Source organism: Dreissena polymorpha, chromosome 6 (genome assembly GCF_020536995.1).
Source record: "Dreissena polymorpha isolate Duluth1 chromosome 6, UMN_Dpol_1.0, whole genome shotgun sequence".
Lineage (NCBI taxonomy): Eukaryota > Metazoa > Mollusca > Bivalvia > Myida > Dreissenidae > Dreissena > Dreissena polymorpha.
In genome coordinates this window covers 86,735,508-86,752,605 of record NC_068360.1, presented here as the reverse complement: position 1 = coordinate 86,752,605, position 17,098 = coordinate 86,735,508, and the positions used below count along the sequence as shown (strand labels likewise).

General features: G+C 35.5%; 3 protein-coding genes across 5 annotated transcripts in view; all 3 read right to left on the bottom strand.

Annotated features, from left to right (window-relative positions):
* LOC127836642 (uncharacterized) overlaps nt 1-16,527 on the bottom strand; it is a 20,871-nt gene extending 4,344 nt beyond the window's left edge. The window contains exons 1-2 of one of the 3 annotated variants that reach the window (XM_052363321.1): nt 16,345-16,527; nt 13,938-14,435 (exon numbers count right to left, since the gene is read on the bottom strand). In XM_052363321.1, coding sequence (XP_052219281.1) covers nt 13,938-14,435; nt 16,345-16,402 — 556 coding nt within the window. In that variant the 5' untranslated portion in view covers nt 16,403-16,527. Of the gene's footprint in view, nt 1-13,937; nt 14,436-15,506; nt 15,721-15,744; nt 15,809-16,344 lie in introns of those variants that run through there. The other 2 variants (XM_052363323.1, XM_052363322.1) reach the window with 2 other exon arrangements.
* The window catches only part of LOC127836643 (uncharacterized), a 318,189-nt gene that overhangs the window by 187,289 nt on the left and 113,802 nt on the right, over nt 1-17,098 (bottom strand). The gene's annotated exons all lie outside the window — the stretch shown is intronic.
* LOC127835872 (uncharacterized) overlaps nt 1-17,098 on the bottom strand; it is a 385,246-nt gene that overhangs the window by 271,609 nt on the left and 96,539 nt on the right. The window lies entirely within an intron of this gene.

The window sequence follows — 17,098 nt, the reverse complement described above, 5'->3', positions numbered from 1 at the left end:
CTCAAGTTACCACTAAAAAACAAGTTCATTATGTAGACAATTATTTCCGGTCGTCGCTTGAGCAAGAACAGCCATAGCATACACTAATGTATTTCAGGTAGAAGATACAACTCGTTTATCAAATAGCCCAATTTGTTAAAAGTCTCTGTAATCCGAAGTGTCCTGTATCGGGAATTAAAGTATCCGCAACTGCATGAATACCACCTATTAAAACATGCTCTATCTTCATTTATATTTCATTGAATACTATCAAAATTTCAGTATTTGACGCACAGTGATTACTCTACATGCTGGAATAGCAAACAATTTCTTGCAAAATTTCTAAGTAGTCTTATTTTGTTGAAAAGTTATCTGTTAACCCAGTTCATGCTGTTTTCCAACCGATTTTTCTATTTTGGGGCAAAAAAATCTTCAATTTTACAGTGAAAATTGTCTTTCCAATACAAAGGGATACACCATTTATCAACTTGACAAAACCTTAACAAAAACTGAGGAACTTACCTCGCGCGCGCGGCTTTTGTTATTCTCTGTTATCGAAGTGCCATCTGTTATCGAAGTATCCGCATTACCAGCGTGAGGACCATCGAACGAAGCAAGTAGAACATCACTTAGAGAATAAGTTTGCTATTTTAGCCTTCATAAATCATGGGAGTTTTATTAAACACTATGGGGAATAAAAAAAATATAATCTTAGTAGACGACCACAATAAGATGTCCGATACCAAATATTGAACATCTGGCATTCACTTTAAGTGTACGTGTAGCTCTGTTAGACCACATATACAGTAGACCATGACGATTTGAACAACATTCTACGAGGATCTCTCAGTGCCAATGAATGTTTCATAAAATAGTAGTTCATGAGTTAAGATGTCTTTAAACCAATGGTTGCTGACGCACACAAGGAGACTTTACGACGGACAACGGGCTTAAACAAAGGTTAAAAGCTCGCTTTGAGCACTATGTGCTTAAGTGTTAGCTAAGAACAAGTGTGTTAATCCGCGGTCGCACTTATAATCCACATCAACTCGCACGTTTTTTAAGTGATACAATGCAATTTATTATCAAAATTACGTTTAGTACATTTAAATATGCCTTTAGAAGGAATATGAAAATTAATAGTCGTACTCATGTATAACAACGAAACAGTACAGGAGTATGTATGCGATTGCGCTGTTTTGAAAAATTACTGACTCGAATGTGAAATCACATCAATACTTAAATAGTTACTACTATCTGTCACACATATTCAGGCTTGAAGTTTGCGACGTGATGGGAGTCAATATTTAGTAACGCGATGTTCTTTCGCCCAAATGAAATCTGGTCACAGTTTGTCATATTACAGATACACGCTAATGACCTTTATCACCGATCATTTTGATAGAGGCGTTAAGCTTAATCGCGATTTCTACTGGTTCGAACTGAGTTGCCTTACTTAATGATTTCTGCTTAGCCTCTTCATATATTTTATTATACAATCTCTCACTGTATCTACCTCTAGAGACATTGTTGAAATTAACTCATTCAAGCCACTTTTTGAATTCGTACACACACTTAGCAATAATATCGTCAGCGCGGATTTTAAAGTAAACAGTTACTGTTTCAAAGTGTGAAGTTCTGCCTATGTGTTAACCGTTGCATCCGCAATCTTTAGGCGCTATCGAATCTCTTGTTTTTTACCAAACATTTAGTGCAGCAGCGTTTAGAATTACCGTGACAACAAATCTACGTCCTTACCGGGATTTCGACATATCTCCATCGCTTTCATGTCCACTACCACCCGTCCTGAGGTTCTGTCCTGAATTCTGAAAATGGCATGCCTGCCAGGTTTGTACACGTTATGTGCATTTTTGCAAGTATCACACAGATTCTCATCACAATCTTGGCAGAAAATCGTTGCAGTGTTTGATTCGTTTGATTTCATACACGGTTCACACGAATGTGATAAAGTACATTCTCCAATAAATTCGCCTGCCTTGTCTCGGTTGGAATCAAGTAATCTTCCAGTCGCCATTGTGGACTAATTATTTTCAAACTTCTTCTTTCGATTTTTAAAATAAACTTTCAATTGTAAAACAAATGTTTCGATAAATATTTACGAAAGATAATAAATGAAACATTTTAGTCAGCTTTGAACTAACGTATTACTATATTTTGCAATGTTCGGAAATAAAAATTAAAAGGTACAGCATATACAACACAAGTTTACGAAATGTTATCCGTGGATTCTTCACAATGCCCGTTTAAGATTGACTACCCCGGCGAGCTCGTTGTGTAACCCGCGGTCGTAGTGATAGAAAAGCAGTGACGTCATCTGCTATTAAGACATCGAGCGATATTTAAAGTATTACAGCTGTGCCACGACAATTTGATCTTGTTATTGTTCTTTATTCTCATATTTCCTATGGTTATGGTATTCTGATCACAAAATCAAAGTTTAAAAAAAAACAATTAAGGATTTTCAAACATTCCAAATGGACGAAGCGCTTACCTTTACTTTTATGATGTTTTTCTCTGAACAATCTGTTTTGGTACACAGGTGAAGGGCGCGTGGCCAAGTCAATTTAACACTTTCAATTTGTCATAAAACAACATTTTTTTATCATATTGACCAAAAAAAAAAAAAAAAATCTGATATGTTATATATGAACAAGGTAGGTATCTCTTGACACAGGAAAATCACCTTCATCAACATTTTATGCGATTTATTGCCTAAATGGCGGTCGATTTTCGTAAACTATGTATCATCTTGTTGGGAAAGGTTGCCTCGTGACGAAAAATTACCACAAACGGCTACTTGCCGACATAAACTACAAGAAAATACTTCTCGAACTCAAAGAAATGCTAGGTCGGCGTCGATCTGACCGATAGTTCAGTGCCGATTTTACAAGAGTAAAACTATCGAAATACCCCAGCTACCGAACATAATCCGCATTCGTACAATAAAGAAGTACGAGTTTATCAACTTCCAACACAGATTTGTCCTTTTGTTTGCATTATAACGTCGAAATCGTTGTAAATCGGAAATTGTTTATCGGCAATTTCGAGTCAAACTCCATGTCGATTAGACGCTCAATATTGATTACGGTTCTCGGTTTCAGGTTTTCGGTAACCATGAGGCGCGGAACCAAAAGTTGTATAAATAGCGTAAGGTGAAGGACGATCATCGTACATGATTGAAATAAACATTCAAACATAACGATTATATTAGTGTTTGGTGTGTACAAAAAGACAAATCTATGTTGTCAGTTGATAAACTCGTATTTGTTTATTGTACGAATGCGGAGTATGTTTGGTAGCTGGGGTATTTCGATACTTTTACTCTTGTAAAAATCGGAACTGAACCTTCGGTCAGATCGAAGCCGACCTAGCATTTTTACAAGTTCAATAAGTTTTTCTTGTAGTTTGTGTCAGCAAGTAGCCGTTTGTGGTCATTTTTCGTCACGAGGCAACCTTTCCCAACAAAATGGTACATAGTTTACGAAAATCGACCGCCATTTAGGCAATAAATCGCATAAAATGTTGATGAAGGTGATTTTCCTGTGTCAAGAGATACCTACCTTGTTCATATATAACATATCAGAATTTATTTATTTTTTTTTTTTTTTGTCAATATGATAAAAAATGTTGTTTTATGACAAATTGATAGTGTTAAATTGACTTGGCCACGCGCCCTTCACCTGTGTTTTGGTATATGGCTTTCCGGTTAGCGGAGTGCTTGTTTACATGCGCCTCTCACCTAGGCGACCCGGGTTCAGGTGAATAATTGAGAACTGCCATTCTGTTTTAACATTGGATTGCCTCCCTTGCATTAGTAAGATTATGGGATTCTTGCAGAGGGACATCATCCATCAAGTTAACAGATTAAACGTTGAGATAATTTGAGAGGTTTGATATAGTATCGCATGCATGTTATTAAAGTGTAATTTTTTTTATTAATAAAGTTTTTAAAAAATCAAAATTTGAGCATAATATCGCGTTTTCTGACTTTTTCACCGCTCAGCAGATATAGGGTGAATATAGTAACATTTCAGCATCCGATTAAATACAAATCGGTAACTCTGTAGCATGTTCTTCAATGTTACCGTAACCATTCCGCATGCTCTGTTATCACTCGTTAGCGAGTTCTGCAACCGTCGGCATCATTCCGCGCATCATTCGACCCATTCACGTTGGTATCGTGATAAATACCGTTACCTGTCTTAAGCAAATAGATGCCGGCCGCTCTTCATGGCTCAGCTCTGCCCATTTTCTTTTTAATTTTATCCCGAAAGAACGCAGAAGGTCGCTTTTTCCGCATCCCGTTCATAGAGGATCGGGGGTGTGGTGTAATTTGATATTTTTAGTCCTTGTTCTTTCTTCGCATAATTTCTTTTCATATGGCGTTCTGCATATAAAATCAAAGTTAAAGTAAAATTTCCTGAAAATAATGAAGGTTTCTCAGATATCCCAAGTTGCTTATCCTCAATCTTTCTTTTCTTATTGTTTTTTTTCCTGATCCCTCTATTTACAAATTTCGGTCTTATGTGAATTATACTTTGACATTGCATCGCAGGCATGACACTCCATTTGTTTTCTGTTTAATGTCTCTTTCGAGAATAACTTGTTGCACTCTTTTTGAAATCGCTGAATTTCGCTTTCTTTGACAGAAAAAAAAAATGATTAAAGGGAAATTTTATTTTCCGTATAAATGCTTATATCACCGGCTGTGTTTTGTCCTGTTGTTTTGTCAATGTCTAAGCACGGCTATCCACTTCCATCCACATGTAAGGTTAGAAATAGGTTCGCGCGTGTTTTAACGCGGAAGAAAAAAAGAGGAAAGTTACCATGGGTAGTCGCGGTATTATTGCTTTTGGAGCACTGATGATCACGTGTTAAACACGATCGTAAAACGGGAATTCTCCTGCCATAGCACTGTCCAATTACGGCTCAGCCTCGTCGGAAGCGCAACTTGCCATGTAAAAAAGCGGCCACCAGCGTTCAACATCATGTGTAATATACACACACAGTAGAGAGAATAACATCCACATTCAACAGTTAAAACATACAGTTACGAAACACGATAGGATTTATTTTATCAACGTAATCCAAGTATTGAACACCATAAACAACCATAACACAAACATCCTCGGGCAAATCATCTTACAAGCGCAAGGCGCACCAGCCATACCGCAGTGCGCATGTGCGAAAGGCATTGGAATACGTGGAGACGGTCATGAACTCTGAGAGCCATTCTGGGTTGATGGTAAAGTCCTTGCTGTTGGCGTACTTGAGGTTCGCGTAGAAGACGGGCTTGGCACCGTAGATGTACTGGTCTCTGTCATCCCACTCGGCCGGAGGGGCCTTCCAATCGGATCGAAGCGCTATCGGGGCCGGGACGGCAGTTCCGTGTGAACAGATGTATATACATGTATGTTGTTATTAATACACATTTATTGTTAAGGATCTTTTTGTGAATCATACAGAATATTTTGTACTTATTCTAATGTAAGTCGTCGTCGTAGAAATTAACTTGACTGAAAACGTTCAATAAATGTATATGCCACATACATGAAACAAACATCGCAGTTTTAATTGGGACCTATTCACATTTTTAAACTTTTTTCACAGATTGAAAAAGCAAAATGCATACATGTAATAATCATGTAAATGTCAACTGCAATAAAACATAAATGTAACATATATGTTTAAGTCAACTGCACTAATGCATACATGTTGGTACAGTAATTGTTAACTGCAAAAACACATACATGCAGTAAAAAAACATGTACATGTAACTTACAGTAACTGTCAACTAAAACTGAAGCTTTTAGAAACCATCTTTTAACGATATAACTTAGTGGGAGTTATTCTGTATGATTTGTTTAAAAGGATAAAGCATTGGAAGTGTTAATGGACTCACTTGGTCACCTTGTCCCTCCACAACTTCAGGGGTCCGGGGCGGAGTCTTCCGCTCGGCGGTCCGGGGCGGCGGGTCCAGTAGGTTTGGAATTGGGGCGGAAGTAGTCAGGAGAGCCCGGAAGTCGGGGGTTCGCAGCAGGTTCGAATCTCGTTTGTTGATCATCGTGTGATTTGGAGTCGGCGATTTTTTGTCGCCTGTTTGCTGTCACGAGGCTACCTGTTGGTGTCGGCGAAAAGTGAGTGGTTTTAACGGTACGGAAAAGTGTGGTGCCCCTTTACAAGCAGGTGCTCATGACGTCATGATTAACGCGTCAAGCGTCGACTGTCACGCATTGACGTTACCATCTATTTATAGAATGTCATAACACAGATTCATTCATAGATGTCCGGTTAGCGCAGTGCTTGGTAAATGCGCTTCTCACCTGGATTTAGGTGTATACCGGACAGGTGGATTTCTTCCGGGTCCTCCGCCCCCCCCCCCCCCCCACCCCTAAAACACACATTACAAGACAACGCAAACAATATACATTTCATTAAACAAGACCACGCGAACAATATAGATTTCATTAAAAAATAAACTTTGCTTAAAAATGCAGCTATTACTTAAATCCGTCTGATCTTTCATGAGGCTAGTAAGTAAATTAGGTGGGAGTGCAGGGACATATTCCGGATCCTCACATAAAGCAGCCTCAGTCGCGCAAGGACCTCATAAACTTCGAAATACACAACTTATTTGATATATATTTATACATACATGCATATATGAAATAATGAAAGCGAATAAGTTGTAAAAGTATAATTATACAAATATAAACACACGTGTGGTATAAAGTCCATGCGGAAAGCAATAACAATATCACTCTCTTCATTTGATCTAAATGATTTCATACGCTATGTATTGGATCTCCAGAGGGAGGAAATTATTAAAACTTCATACATTTACTCTTTTATTAAATATAATATATAAAATCTTATATTTAATAAAAGAGTAAATGTATGAAGTTTTAAATGATTTCATGTTTTGCGATTCCGTATGGATACGAGTTCTTATTCCACTTGCTGGTATACATTGCCTTATTCTGTCCGGCCTGAAGTTTAAAATTGTTTACGCTTATGTTCGTAATATTGTTCTCTAGTTATCTGTGTTTGTTGATGAAACCATGGCATTGTTTTATTTATTTGTTTCCTTCTAGTCGTTCAGAGCTTTCGTTATCTGACTGCCTGCGTCTGTCGCAACTGATGTTATCGCTGCGTTAGGACACTATCAAGATTGTCATGAACGTGCCTTTGTTCGTTAGAGGATAAAGGATATGCGGAAAAAAATTGTTTCTACAGAGAAAAAAGAGATCTTCAGAATGTAAACATTACCAATGGAACAAATAACTTCTAATAGAGCCAATTAGCAATGTTTATAAAAACACCAGCGTGAATGTACATTGATTCGCATTTGGAGACAAATCGAATTGGTCAGTGTCTTAAAACATTAAATGCCTTTTTGAGTGATATGATGAGATAACTCATTATGCTTTTGTGTTTAAATGTGTCTAGCTTATTATTTCTTTCAAATTTCAGGTTTTTATCCAGCCAGTAATGTAATCTTGATGGTGTTTCTGTAATGACTGACAACCTGGCATTGCGTTTAAAAATTGGATTGTCTCCCTTGTAATAATAAAAGTATGGGAAATATGCACTGGGACCTATTCCATCAAATATATTAGCATAGTAAAAAAGAGAAAATCTGCAAGCTTTGAAATTGCATATCAGGCATGAAATTGCAGTATTTTATCTTCAGCAAAAACATACCGCTCTTTGGGGAAAGTTCTTCAAAATTAGAGCGTTTTCTGCTAAAGGTAATTGTTGCAATTCAAGACCACAAGAACAAGCAATCATTGCCGTCAGTTCGTGTTTTAATACTAATCAGTCCTGGTGTATATGCTATTATTGTTTAAGGAAATTATTGTGTAAATGCTACGTTTGCCACAGATCAGCTGATATACGGTACTTGTAGTAAAATTGTAGAATTCGATCAGAAACAAATCGGCAACTTTGCAGCAAGTTTTCATATGTAACCGAAACCGTTCAGCACGATCAGTTATCATTCGGGAGTGAATTTTTGAACCGTCAAAATTCTTAGGCTCTTTCGGTTTTTTATCGTGAAAAAACAACAACTGATAAGTAACTCAAAACTCCAGAACGAAACAGTCGTCGTTCGTATGCAAAGGCGTTCTTTAAATTGAAAATTAATCAAACAAATCGATTGCTACAATTCATATTTATTTCAGATACTAGTTTATGTCACACGATTACAAAAGAACATTGAAAACTAAACTTCAGCGGGAAGCATTTTTACAAACTTACATTAACTTTTTTATATTGAAATAAAACAAGTTTACAATCTTATCTGTATAGCTTAAGTAAACTAGAACTGTTGATTAGTATATATACTGGTTACATTATTTAAGAAAAATATACGAAAGTAAAAAAAAAAAGTATGAACGGTTGGGATAATTCAAATACACGAATAGTATAAAAAGTATGTTTCATATGCATAACTTCTTTTTTTAATACTTAAATCATTATTGATAATTAAGCACAAACGCTATTTTAAGCTACAAAAATCACGTACAAAAATTAAAAAACATACCTTGCATACCTTCTGAATATTATATGTTTCGTATGTTCAGTTCCGAGTTATGGGAATTAAAATAGTGTAACACACAACATATTGACATTTATCATATCTATAGACATTTCTTGAAGTTACGTTTAATACTTATTCATTATTTAAATAATAATTAATTCGCAATTCACAGGAAGTTCGAAAGTCCTTTGCGACAAAACCTAATAACAACACTGTTCATTTTTTTAATATTTGAAAAGTATTAAGTATTGACTTAACATTTTTACAAATACGTAAATATTTAATGTGTGTGTAGAAAACATTATAACATGGATAATAGCTTACTAGTCACCTAACTCATTGCTGGCGATTTCTCATACAATTGAATTTTCTTTGCCCCTCCATACATGTTGGACACAGCCAGTCTGGTGCCATTCGTATTCATACTCAGGGAGTACGGCAAATTCATATCGACTGCGTAGGTACCTAAAATGTCAAAAATTGACAGCGAGCTGTACGATGAAGTGAATTCTGATTAGGTCATGCCTGCCTGGTTTATACACGTTATGCGGATTTGTTCACATATCGAAAACACATTCATCACAATCCTTGCAGAAAACCGTTGCCGTTTATTTTCGTTTGAATTCATACATGGTTCACACGACTGTGAGACAGTACATTCTCCAATAAAGTCGCCTGCATTTCCTCGGTTTGAATCAAGAAGTCTCTCAGTCGCCATTTTGAATTTACTAATTTTAAACTTATTGTATCGAGTTTAAAAATCCACATTCCATTTGAAAACGGATTTTTAAATGTTTTTATAGAAAATTTATTGAACAAGTTTTATCCGCTTAAAAGTAACGTTTTGCAAATGTTCGTTCCACACATAACCAGCCTTATGAATTTTTGAAATGATAGTGATCTTTTTGTAATTTACGCAAACATAAAGGGGCACATTGAAGGTTAATGCGTTATTATATTGTCAAACATATTATTAGCTTTTATAACGAATATAATCAGTGCTTCTTTACACTTCGTTTTTAATAATGACTCTTTTTATTATAAATTCTCATGAAAAAAAAATCAATCCCAGAAAAAATTCTCCAGTGACACTTTAAGCACGGACAGGACCGTTATACTCATGCGCACTATTAATAATCATACTTTTATGAAGGAAAAAAATAATTGAAGTAAGGTATTTTTATGTGTGGATCTACGAGAGATAAATGCATGAAATAAATGCATTGTTTACGTTGGTTTTGTTTTCATAATGAATTTATCAATATAACATTATTAGATACATGTCTGCTTAAAAATATAATTTTTTGATAATATATATATATCGTTGTGGGAAATTAAAATGGAAATTTCAGTGCTCCAGCTAGGATTTGAAACAGGCAGGGGGGGGGGCTATTATGTCAAAAGGGCACTTTCGAGAGCGCAGTATTTTGTCAAAATGGCACTTTCGAGCGCGTGGTCGTATCCGGTATGCACCCTGTCGCATATTAATTTTTATATTATTAAGAATTGTAAGAATATATTATCTCCTTTATTATTAAACCATGCAAATAAAATGTTTATAACGAGGAATCAATTAATAACAATGTAATATAAGATTTATAAATTAAATTATGTCTTTAAAAAAAGGCACGGCGGGGCCTCGGAAGGGCGGGGCAGGGCTTCAGAAGGGCAAGACGGGGCGTCCTTCCACTTAGGCCTACCTGGAGCGCTGGGGAATATATTGTGCCACAAAAAATAAACACAATCATTTTTATCTGGTTAAATCTATGTTACCATATCACATATTGCGCTGAAATTTTGGCTATTGCAATAAGGAAACTGCAGTTTGTTGTCACATGTTTTTAAGTAAATTAATTAATGCAACTGAACTTGCTTTATGATTGTGATTGTGTTTCTGCAAGTTGTCTTGAATTATACATTAACAAGTGAGATCATAAAAATGCCAATATCAAGATATAAAACAATCAAATTCGTTGAATTGATATTCCCCGCGAAATAAATTGTGTTAATGAATGGGTGCAAATCCTTTGATATATTTTATCATTTAAAAAATAGCTGTAGGGTTATTGTCTTTATATAATGCAATTCTCCTCATTGTTATTTTTACGTCCATGGTGTTTTATCTTGAATATATAGCTTTTTTATTAAAATCTTTTAGCAATGATCAAATATTGTTATATAGTTATTTGCTTACTAAATTAAGAATACAGACACAGCAGTATATTCAATAGTGCAGTTGCAAAATATTCCAGACTCAAAACACTATTTACTATCATTTGTGTTATCTTCGTTAGTACTTTGGAGCATGAGGTTATTATTGTTTTACCCATGAACACAGGCTAAGCCGCACTCTTTACCCATCAAATTGTAGAGGATCAAACATTTATCTAGCAAAATGTTTGCTCTTTCCTTTCAAGGTGCCGCCATTTTGTTCACATGTTGAAGTCTTTCTATTGTTCCAAGTACAATGTTCTATTGTTAGAAACGGGAATTCCATCTAGCGACTTACTTGCATGGTTACAAAATGAAATAACTATGAAATAAGTATGTAAAATACAGTATTCAGCACATACCATTATGCAATTATCCGTTTTATTCTCCTACTTGGTTCATTTACTGCTTTCCATTGACCATTTTATAGACACAACACTCACAAATTCGCGTTTTATTTAATTCACATTACAATACTGTTACATCTACTCGAAACGTTTCAGCGATTTACGCATTATTGGCATTTTTCGCATAAACAAAGATTAAGTCAAATGTACAGTTTTGAATATTCAATATTTGAAGTTTGAAAACACATGGCAATCGAGTATTTGCATGATACACATTGTCAAAGTAGCAGCCATTTTCAATCTATCAAGCTTTTGAGCGGTCACTAAAACGCATACGGAAAACGTTTCACTCGAAGAAAATTCGGTTCCAGCTGGGTCAAAATTTCTTTTCCGAGCCACGTTTTTAACAAAACATAAATATTGTAGTATTTCTTTTTTTAATGTCAAAAATTATAATTAAAACAACGAAACTATAATAATCTCCATAATAACGGACACCAATCACAGTCTACATTTTCCTTGTTTGTTTATATCGTATAAAAAATTTTAACGTTCCCTATATTGTATGGGGTTTCCGTATTCGTTTAAGTGAAACCCTCGCTTTTGCCAATTACAGAATTTATTCACGAACGATATTCATTTTATTTTCTAACAATGTTTTTTCACTAATTCTATGTTAACTACCATGCCTTTTTCGTCTGCCCAAACTCTACTACATCCGGGCATTTTACTGCATTATTTTGGCAACGTCGTTGAGTATTTTAGATTTGTGGTATTGCTAAAGACTATTTGCTATAGCATTTTATATTGAAACAAATTCATGTACATCTGATTTCTCAGATACATTTGCTTTAATTTTAATACAGCTTTAACCTTATGTATCCAAACAGTCCCAACAAAAACAACAATCACATCTTCACGTATAACAACACAAACAACAACAACAACACAAACGATAACACTGTTTAATAATAATAATAATAATAACAATAATAAAACACAAGCAATAAAATGTGTTTTTAAAGAACTGTTACTTCATTTACTTTATTCTGTGCTCAATTTTAAATAACGCTCAAATAATTATAGTCGAGGGAAATCAAATATATCACGAAAATGATTTATTATCAACTGGATAATATCTTACTGCAAACTAAAATACACAACTGACAATTGGTGATTCTTTTAACAACATAACTTTCTTAAATTAACATTTTTCCTGTTTTGTTCTCATCAGTGACTGCTCTAGACGTGCTCTTCTCGGTGTCGTTCACGCCCTGGCGTGGGCGTACCTGTAAAAAAGTACCAACTGGTTCTTAGACTAGGCATACGTCAAATATCTCTCATTACCTTCGTTCATCTTTTTCAGGAACTTAACGTGATCAAATTAAGACAACACATTTCATTTATATGATTATAATAGGGCGGTGATCATCAAACGTAGTAATGTGCATGTTAAAAGAAGACATGCAGCATGAAGATGGGATCTGTGGGATGTTTTGATTTCCCTGGCTGGACTTGTGACATTGTCAGAACTCACGTATATCAGATACACTGTCTTGATATACACTGTCACAGCAAGCTTAACAGTTGATACACAAATTACGCAGCATGGGTACTGCTTGAACGTTTGCGTTGAATCAAGTCTATGTAATTGCTTATTCCGTATGCTTCATTTATTGTTCTAGTTATCCACGGCTACCATTCTATCCGTCTGGCAGGAAGTCTAGTCCACTGAGGAGAAATTCCTTCCATCATTTCCAGTATTTTGAATGAACGTAACATTCCGATCGTGACTGTAAGGTAACATATTCCTTGTTATGTTCAGTTCTTCAGTCATTTGTTTTTCACTCATTTGTTTGTTGTAAAGTATTTCATCCGCTTATTCAAGCAACAATGTTAAGTTTATCCCTAAAATGCAACATTTATGTTATTGTCTTCAAACAATAATATATATTTTGAAAGCTGCATAATTAACGAACTCAATCTTTGTAAAAATGATTTTAGTAACCTTATCAAAAACTTATACACATTGACCGAAATTTAACGCGCTACAGAGCATAGCCACACAACAGAAATATGTAACATGTTAACCTGATTAATATTTAATATACAGAAGAATAGTTATCTGGAATGTTAAACAATAAAATATTTAAAAAAAATACACACAAGTCAAGTTCAGTGCTATGTGAATTAAACATCTTACATACACAGCATATTTAAATATACATATAATATATTGAAGTAATGTTTAAATGTATTCAAATTAAATGTATTCAAACAAGTTGTTAATGAAAATAAATTCATACTACATATGCAGTTTGACATTATTTAGCTTTAAAACGTCAAAACAACACTTTTTATTTTAAATTAATCCAATATCGTACTTATTATACATTATCACATAGAAGTGATTACTAATTAATATGTGAACAGACATTATCACATGATTACAATCTAACTAGTCACCTAATTAATTGCTGTTGATATCTTAAACAACTGGATTTTCCTATTGCCTATTCCGCTGTTCAATATGTTGGACACAGCCAGCCTCGTGCCTTCCTTGTTCATACACAGGACCCACGGACTCTCCATATCCACTGGATAGGTACCTAGTATGTCACCTTTCAGCGTAAGGTGAACGATGAATTTCTTCGCCATACTGATCACCAGCACCGTGTCAGCAGGCCCGACGCATGCTCCACATGGTTCCTGTATTTTTTCATCAGTGACAGCTTTATACGTGCCCTTCACGGTGCCGAACATGTAAACAGCATGCGCTTTCATGTCAGTCAGTACCTAAGTGTTCTTAGACTGGACATACGTGCACGCACTCTCACCTACTTTGTAAGTCTCGTAAGGTAACTCCACGTAGTCAAAATCAGACTCCACGCCGTCCACTGATAACATTCGGGCAGGGCGGGAATCATCGTACGTACTCACAATCATTTTGGATGGAGACTCGCAGCAGATAGAAGAGAACTTGGATGATGTATGGATTGTCCTTCTCATTCTGATGATATTGTCTGTACTCACAGACAGGAAACAAACATCCTTACCACACGTTATGGCCAGTTCATTCTGAGACAAGCACACAACACCCATTGGTTTATTAATGAACTTGTGCGGTGATCCTAGTTTCTGCAGCCGCTCATTGAGGAGGAAACATTTCTTATTCGCGTTATCCACGACTACCAGTCTACCGTCCGGCATAAAGTCCAGTCCGGATATACGAGGTTCCATTTCAACATCCCCAGTCTTAGCTAGATCAACGGACACGAGCAACTCAAGGGTGAGCGGTCTTGGTTGGGATGATAAGCTTGTGGAATGGGTACCCACTGAAATAATAATAATAATAAATAAACAAATAATAATAATAATAATAATAATAATAATAATAATATAAATAATAATAATGATACAACAACAACAACTACTACTACTACTACTACTACTACTACTACTACTACTACTACTACTACTACTACTACTACTACTACTACTACTACTACTACTACTACTATTACTACTACTACTACTACTACTACTACTACTACTACTACTACTTCTACTACTTCTACTACTACTACTACTACTACTACTACTACTACTACTACTACTACTACTACTACTACTACTACTACTACTACTACTTCTACTACTACCACTGCTACTACTTCTACTACTGCTACTACTAATAATAATAAATTCTTATATGATTGTTTGACTAATGAGTATAAATTACCAAAACGAAAGTTTTCTTTTCTAATATGAAGTATTCTTTATTATTGGAATCAAGTTTTAACACTGTTTTAAATGCAATCTCTATACGGTTCGCAGCAAATATGTTTTTTCCAAACGTTTAATCGTCGATTTAAGTGTATGTTTGTCCGTGGTATTAATTACTGGATGTTATTTGATAATTCAGACATCCGGGCATGGTCGTTTTTAGAGAATATTTGTATTGACATTTTTTACGAACAATCAAAGTCCAAAAAAAGGTTACAATACTTTTAAGGACCATCGAACGATTATATAGCAAGTAGAAAATCCCTTAGAGAATAAGTTTGCTATTTTAACCTACATAAATCATGGGAGTTTAGCACCATGGGGAATATTGTTTTTACAATCTTAGTAGACGACCTCAATAAAATGTCCCGTACCAAATATTGAACATCTGGTATTCACTTTTAGTGTATGTGTAGCTCTGTTAGACCACATATACAGTAGATCATGAAGATTTGAACAACATTCTACGAGGATCTCTCAGTGCCAATGAATGTTTCATAAAATATTAGTTCATGAGTTAAGATGTCTTTAAAACAACGGTTGCTGACGCACACAAGGAGACTGGACGACGGATAACGGGCTTAAACAGAGGTTAAAAGCTCGCTTTGAGCACTACTTACTAAAGTGTGAGCTAGGAACACGTTTGTTTACCCTAAGTCGCCCTTATAATCCACATCAACTCGCACGTTTTTTTAAGTGATACAATGCGATTTATTATCAAAGTAACGTTTAATACATTTACATATGCCTTAAGAAGGAATGTGGAAATTAACTTTTTTTAATGAGTAGTATTCATGTGTAACAACGAAACAGTACATGAGTATTTATGCGATCGCGCTGTTTTGAAAAATTACTTACTCGATTGTGACACCAAACCAATACTTATATATAGTAACCACTATCGTGCGACCCACGACAGTTGTCTCATATCTTATTATCGTTATCTGTCACTCTTATTCAGGCTTGAAGTTTACCACGTGATGGGAGTCAAAACTTCGTGATGCGATGTTCTATGCACATATGAAATCTGGTCACAATTTGTCATATTACAGATACATGCCAAATGCATTTATCACGAATCATTTTGAAAGAGGCGTCAAGCTTAATCGCGACTTCTACTGGTTCGAATTGAGTTGCCTTACTTAATACTTTCTGCTTAGCCTCTTCATCTAATTTTATTATACGATATCTCACTGTATCTACATCTGAAGACATTGTTAAAATTAACTCCTTCAAGCCAGTCTTTCAATTCGTACACTTGGCTAAAGTTAATCATAACTCTTAATATCATCAGCGCCGGATTTTAAAGTAAGCAGTTATTATTTAAAAGTATGAAGTCCTGCTTATTTTTTAACACTTGCACCGGCTATCTTTTTTACGCTATCACATCTCTTGGGTTTTACCAAACATGCAGTGCAGCAGCGCTTAGAATGACGGTGACAAAAAATATTTCCTTACCGGAAATAGAGTCGCCTGAATTTCCCTTGTTTGAATCACTTAGTCTTTCAGTCGTCATCGTGAACTAACTGCTTTCAAACGCCTTCTTTTGATTTGAAAATCAACTTTCGATTTTAGTATTTCGTAGTAACAACTTTACACTCTTGACCCAACCAACTTTTTATTTCATAAACCAGTTGTCAATTGAAGGAGAACAAAGTGCAAAGTATGCCAAATACTTAGGATAGCGATACATAAAGTATGCAGTGCAGTAAGGCTATAGATTGCCTCGATTTTAGACCAAAATATAAACTCTCGGTCCCGGCGGGAATTGGAGAGGAACAAGGCAACCTCAAAATCCACCGTCTACAATAACTCGTTCTATCGCAGAACGATAAGCCAGTGGAACCAGCTGCCGATCATTGCCACTGACTCCACCTACCTAGATGGGTTAAAGACTGCTCTGGCCCAGTTCAGAGACTCCCCCTCTAAGACAGCGTAACCAAAGTCTGAACATAGTGTAATGCTTACATAGTCCTTTAGATTTTAAATTGGGAGAGACCCAATGGCTCTCTCATCCCTCAGTTAGGTCAACCAGTCTATTGAGACTCCTGACCTGTACCGGAAGAAGAAGAAGAAGAAGACAAAGGGAAATTCGTGTATCTAAGTTATGTAGTATAACTTTGTTTTTAAACATCTCACCATGGTTCGAGTTGTCGCCAGCAGTATTTGTATGAAACTAACAATACATATTTTTGTTTCATAGCTCTAGTGC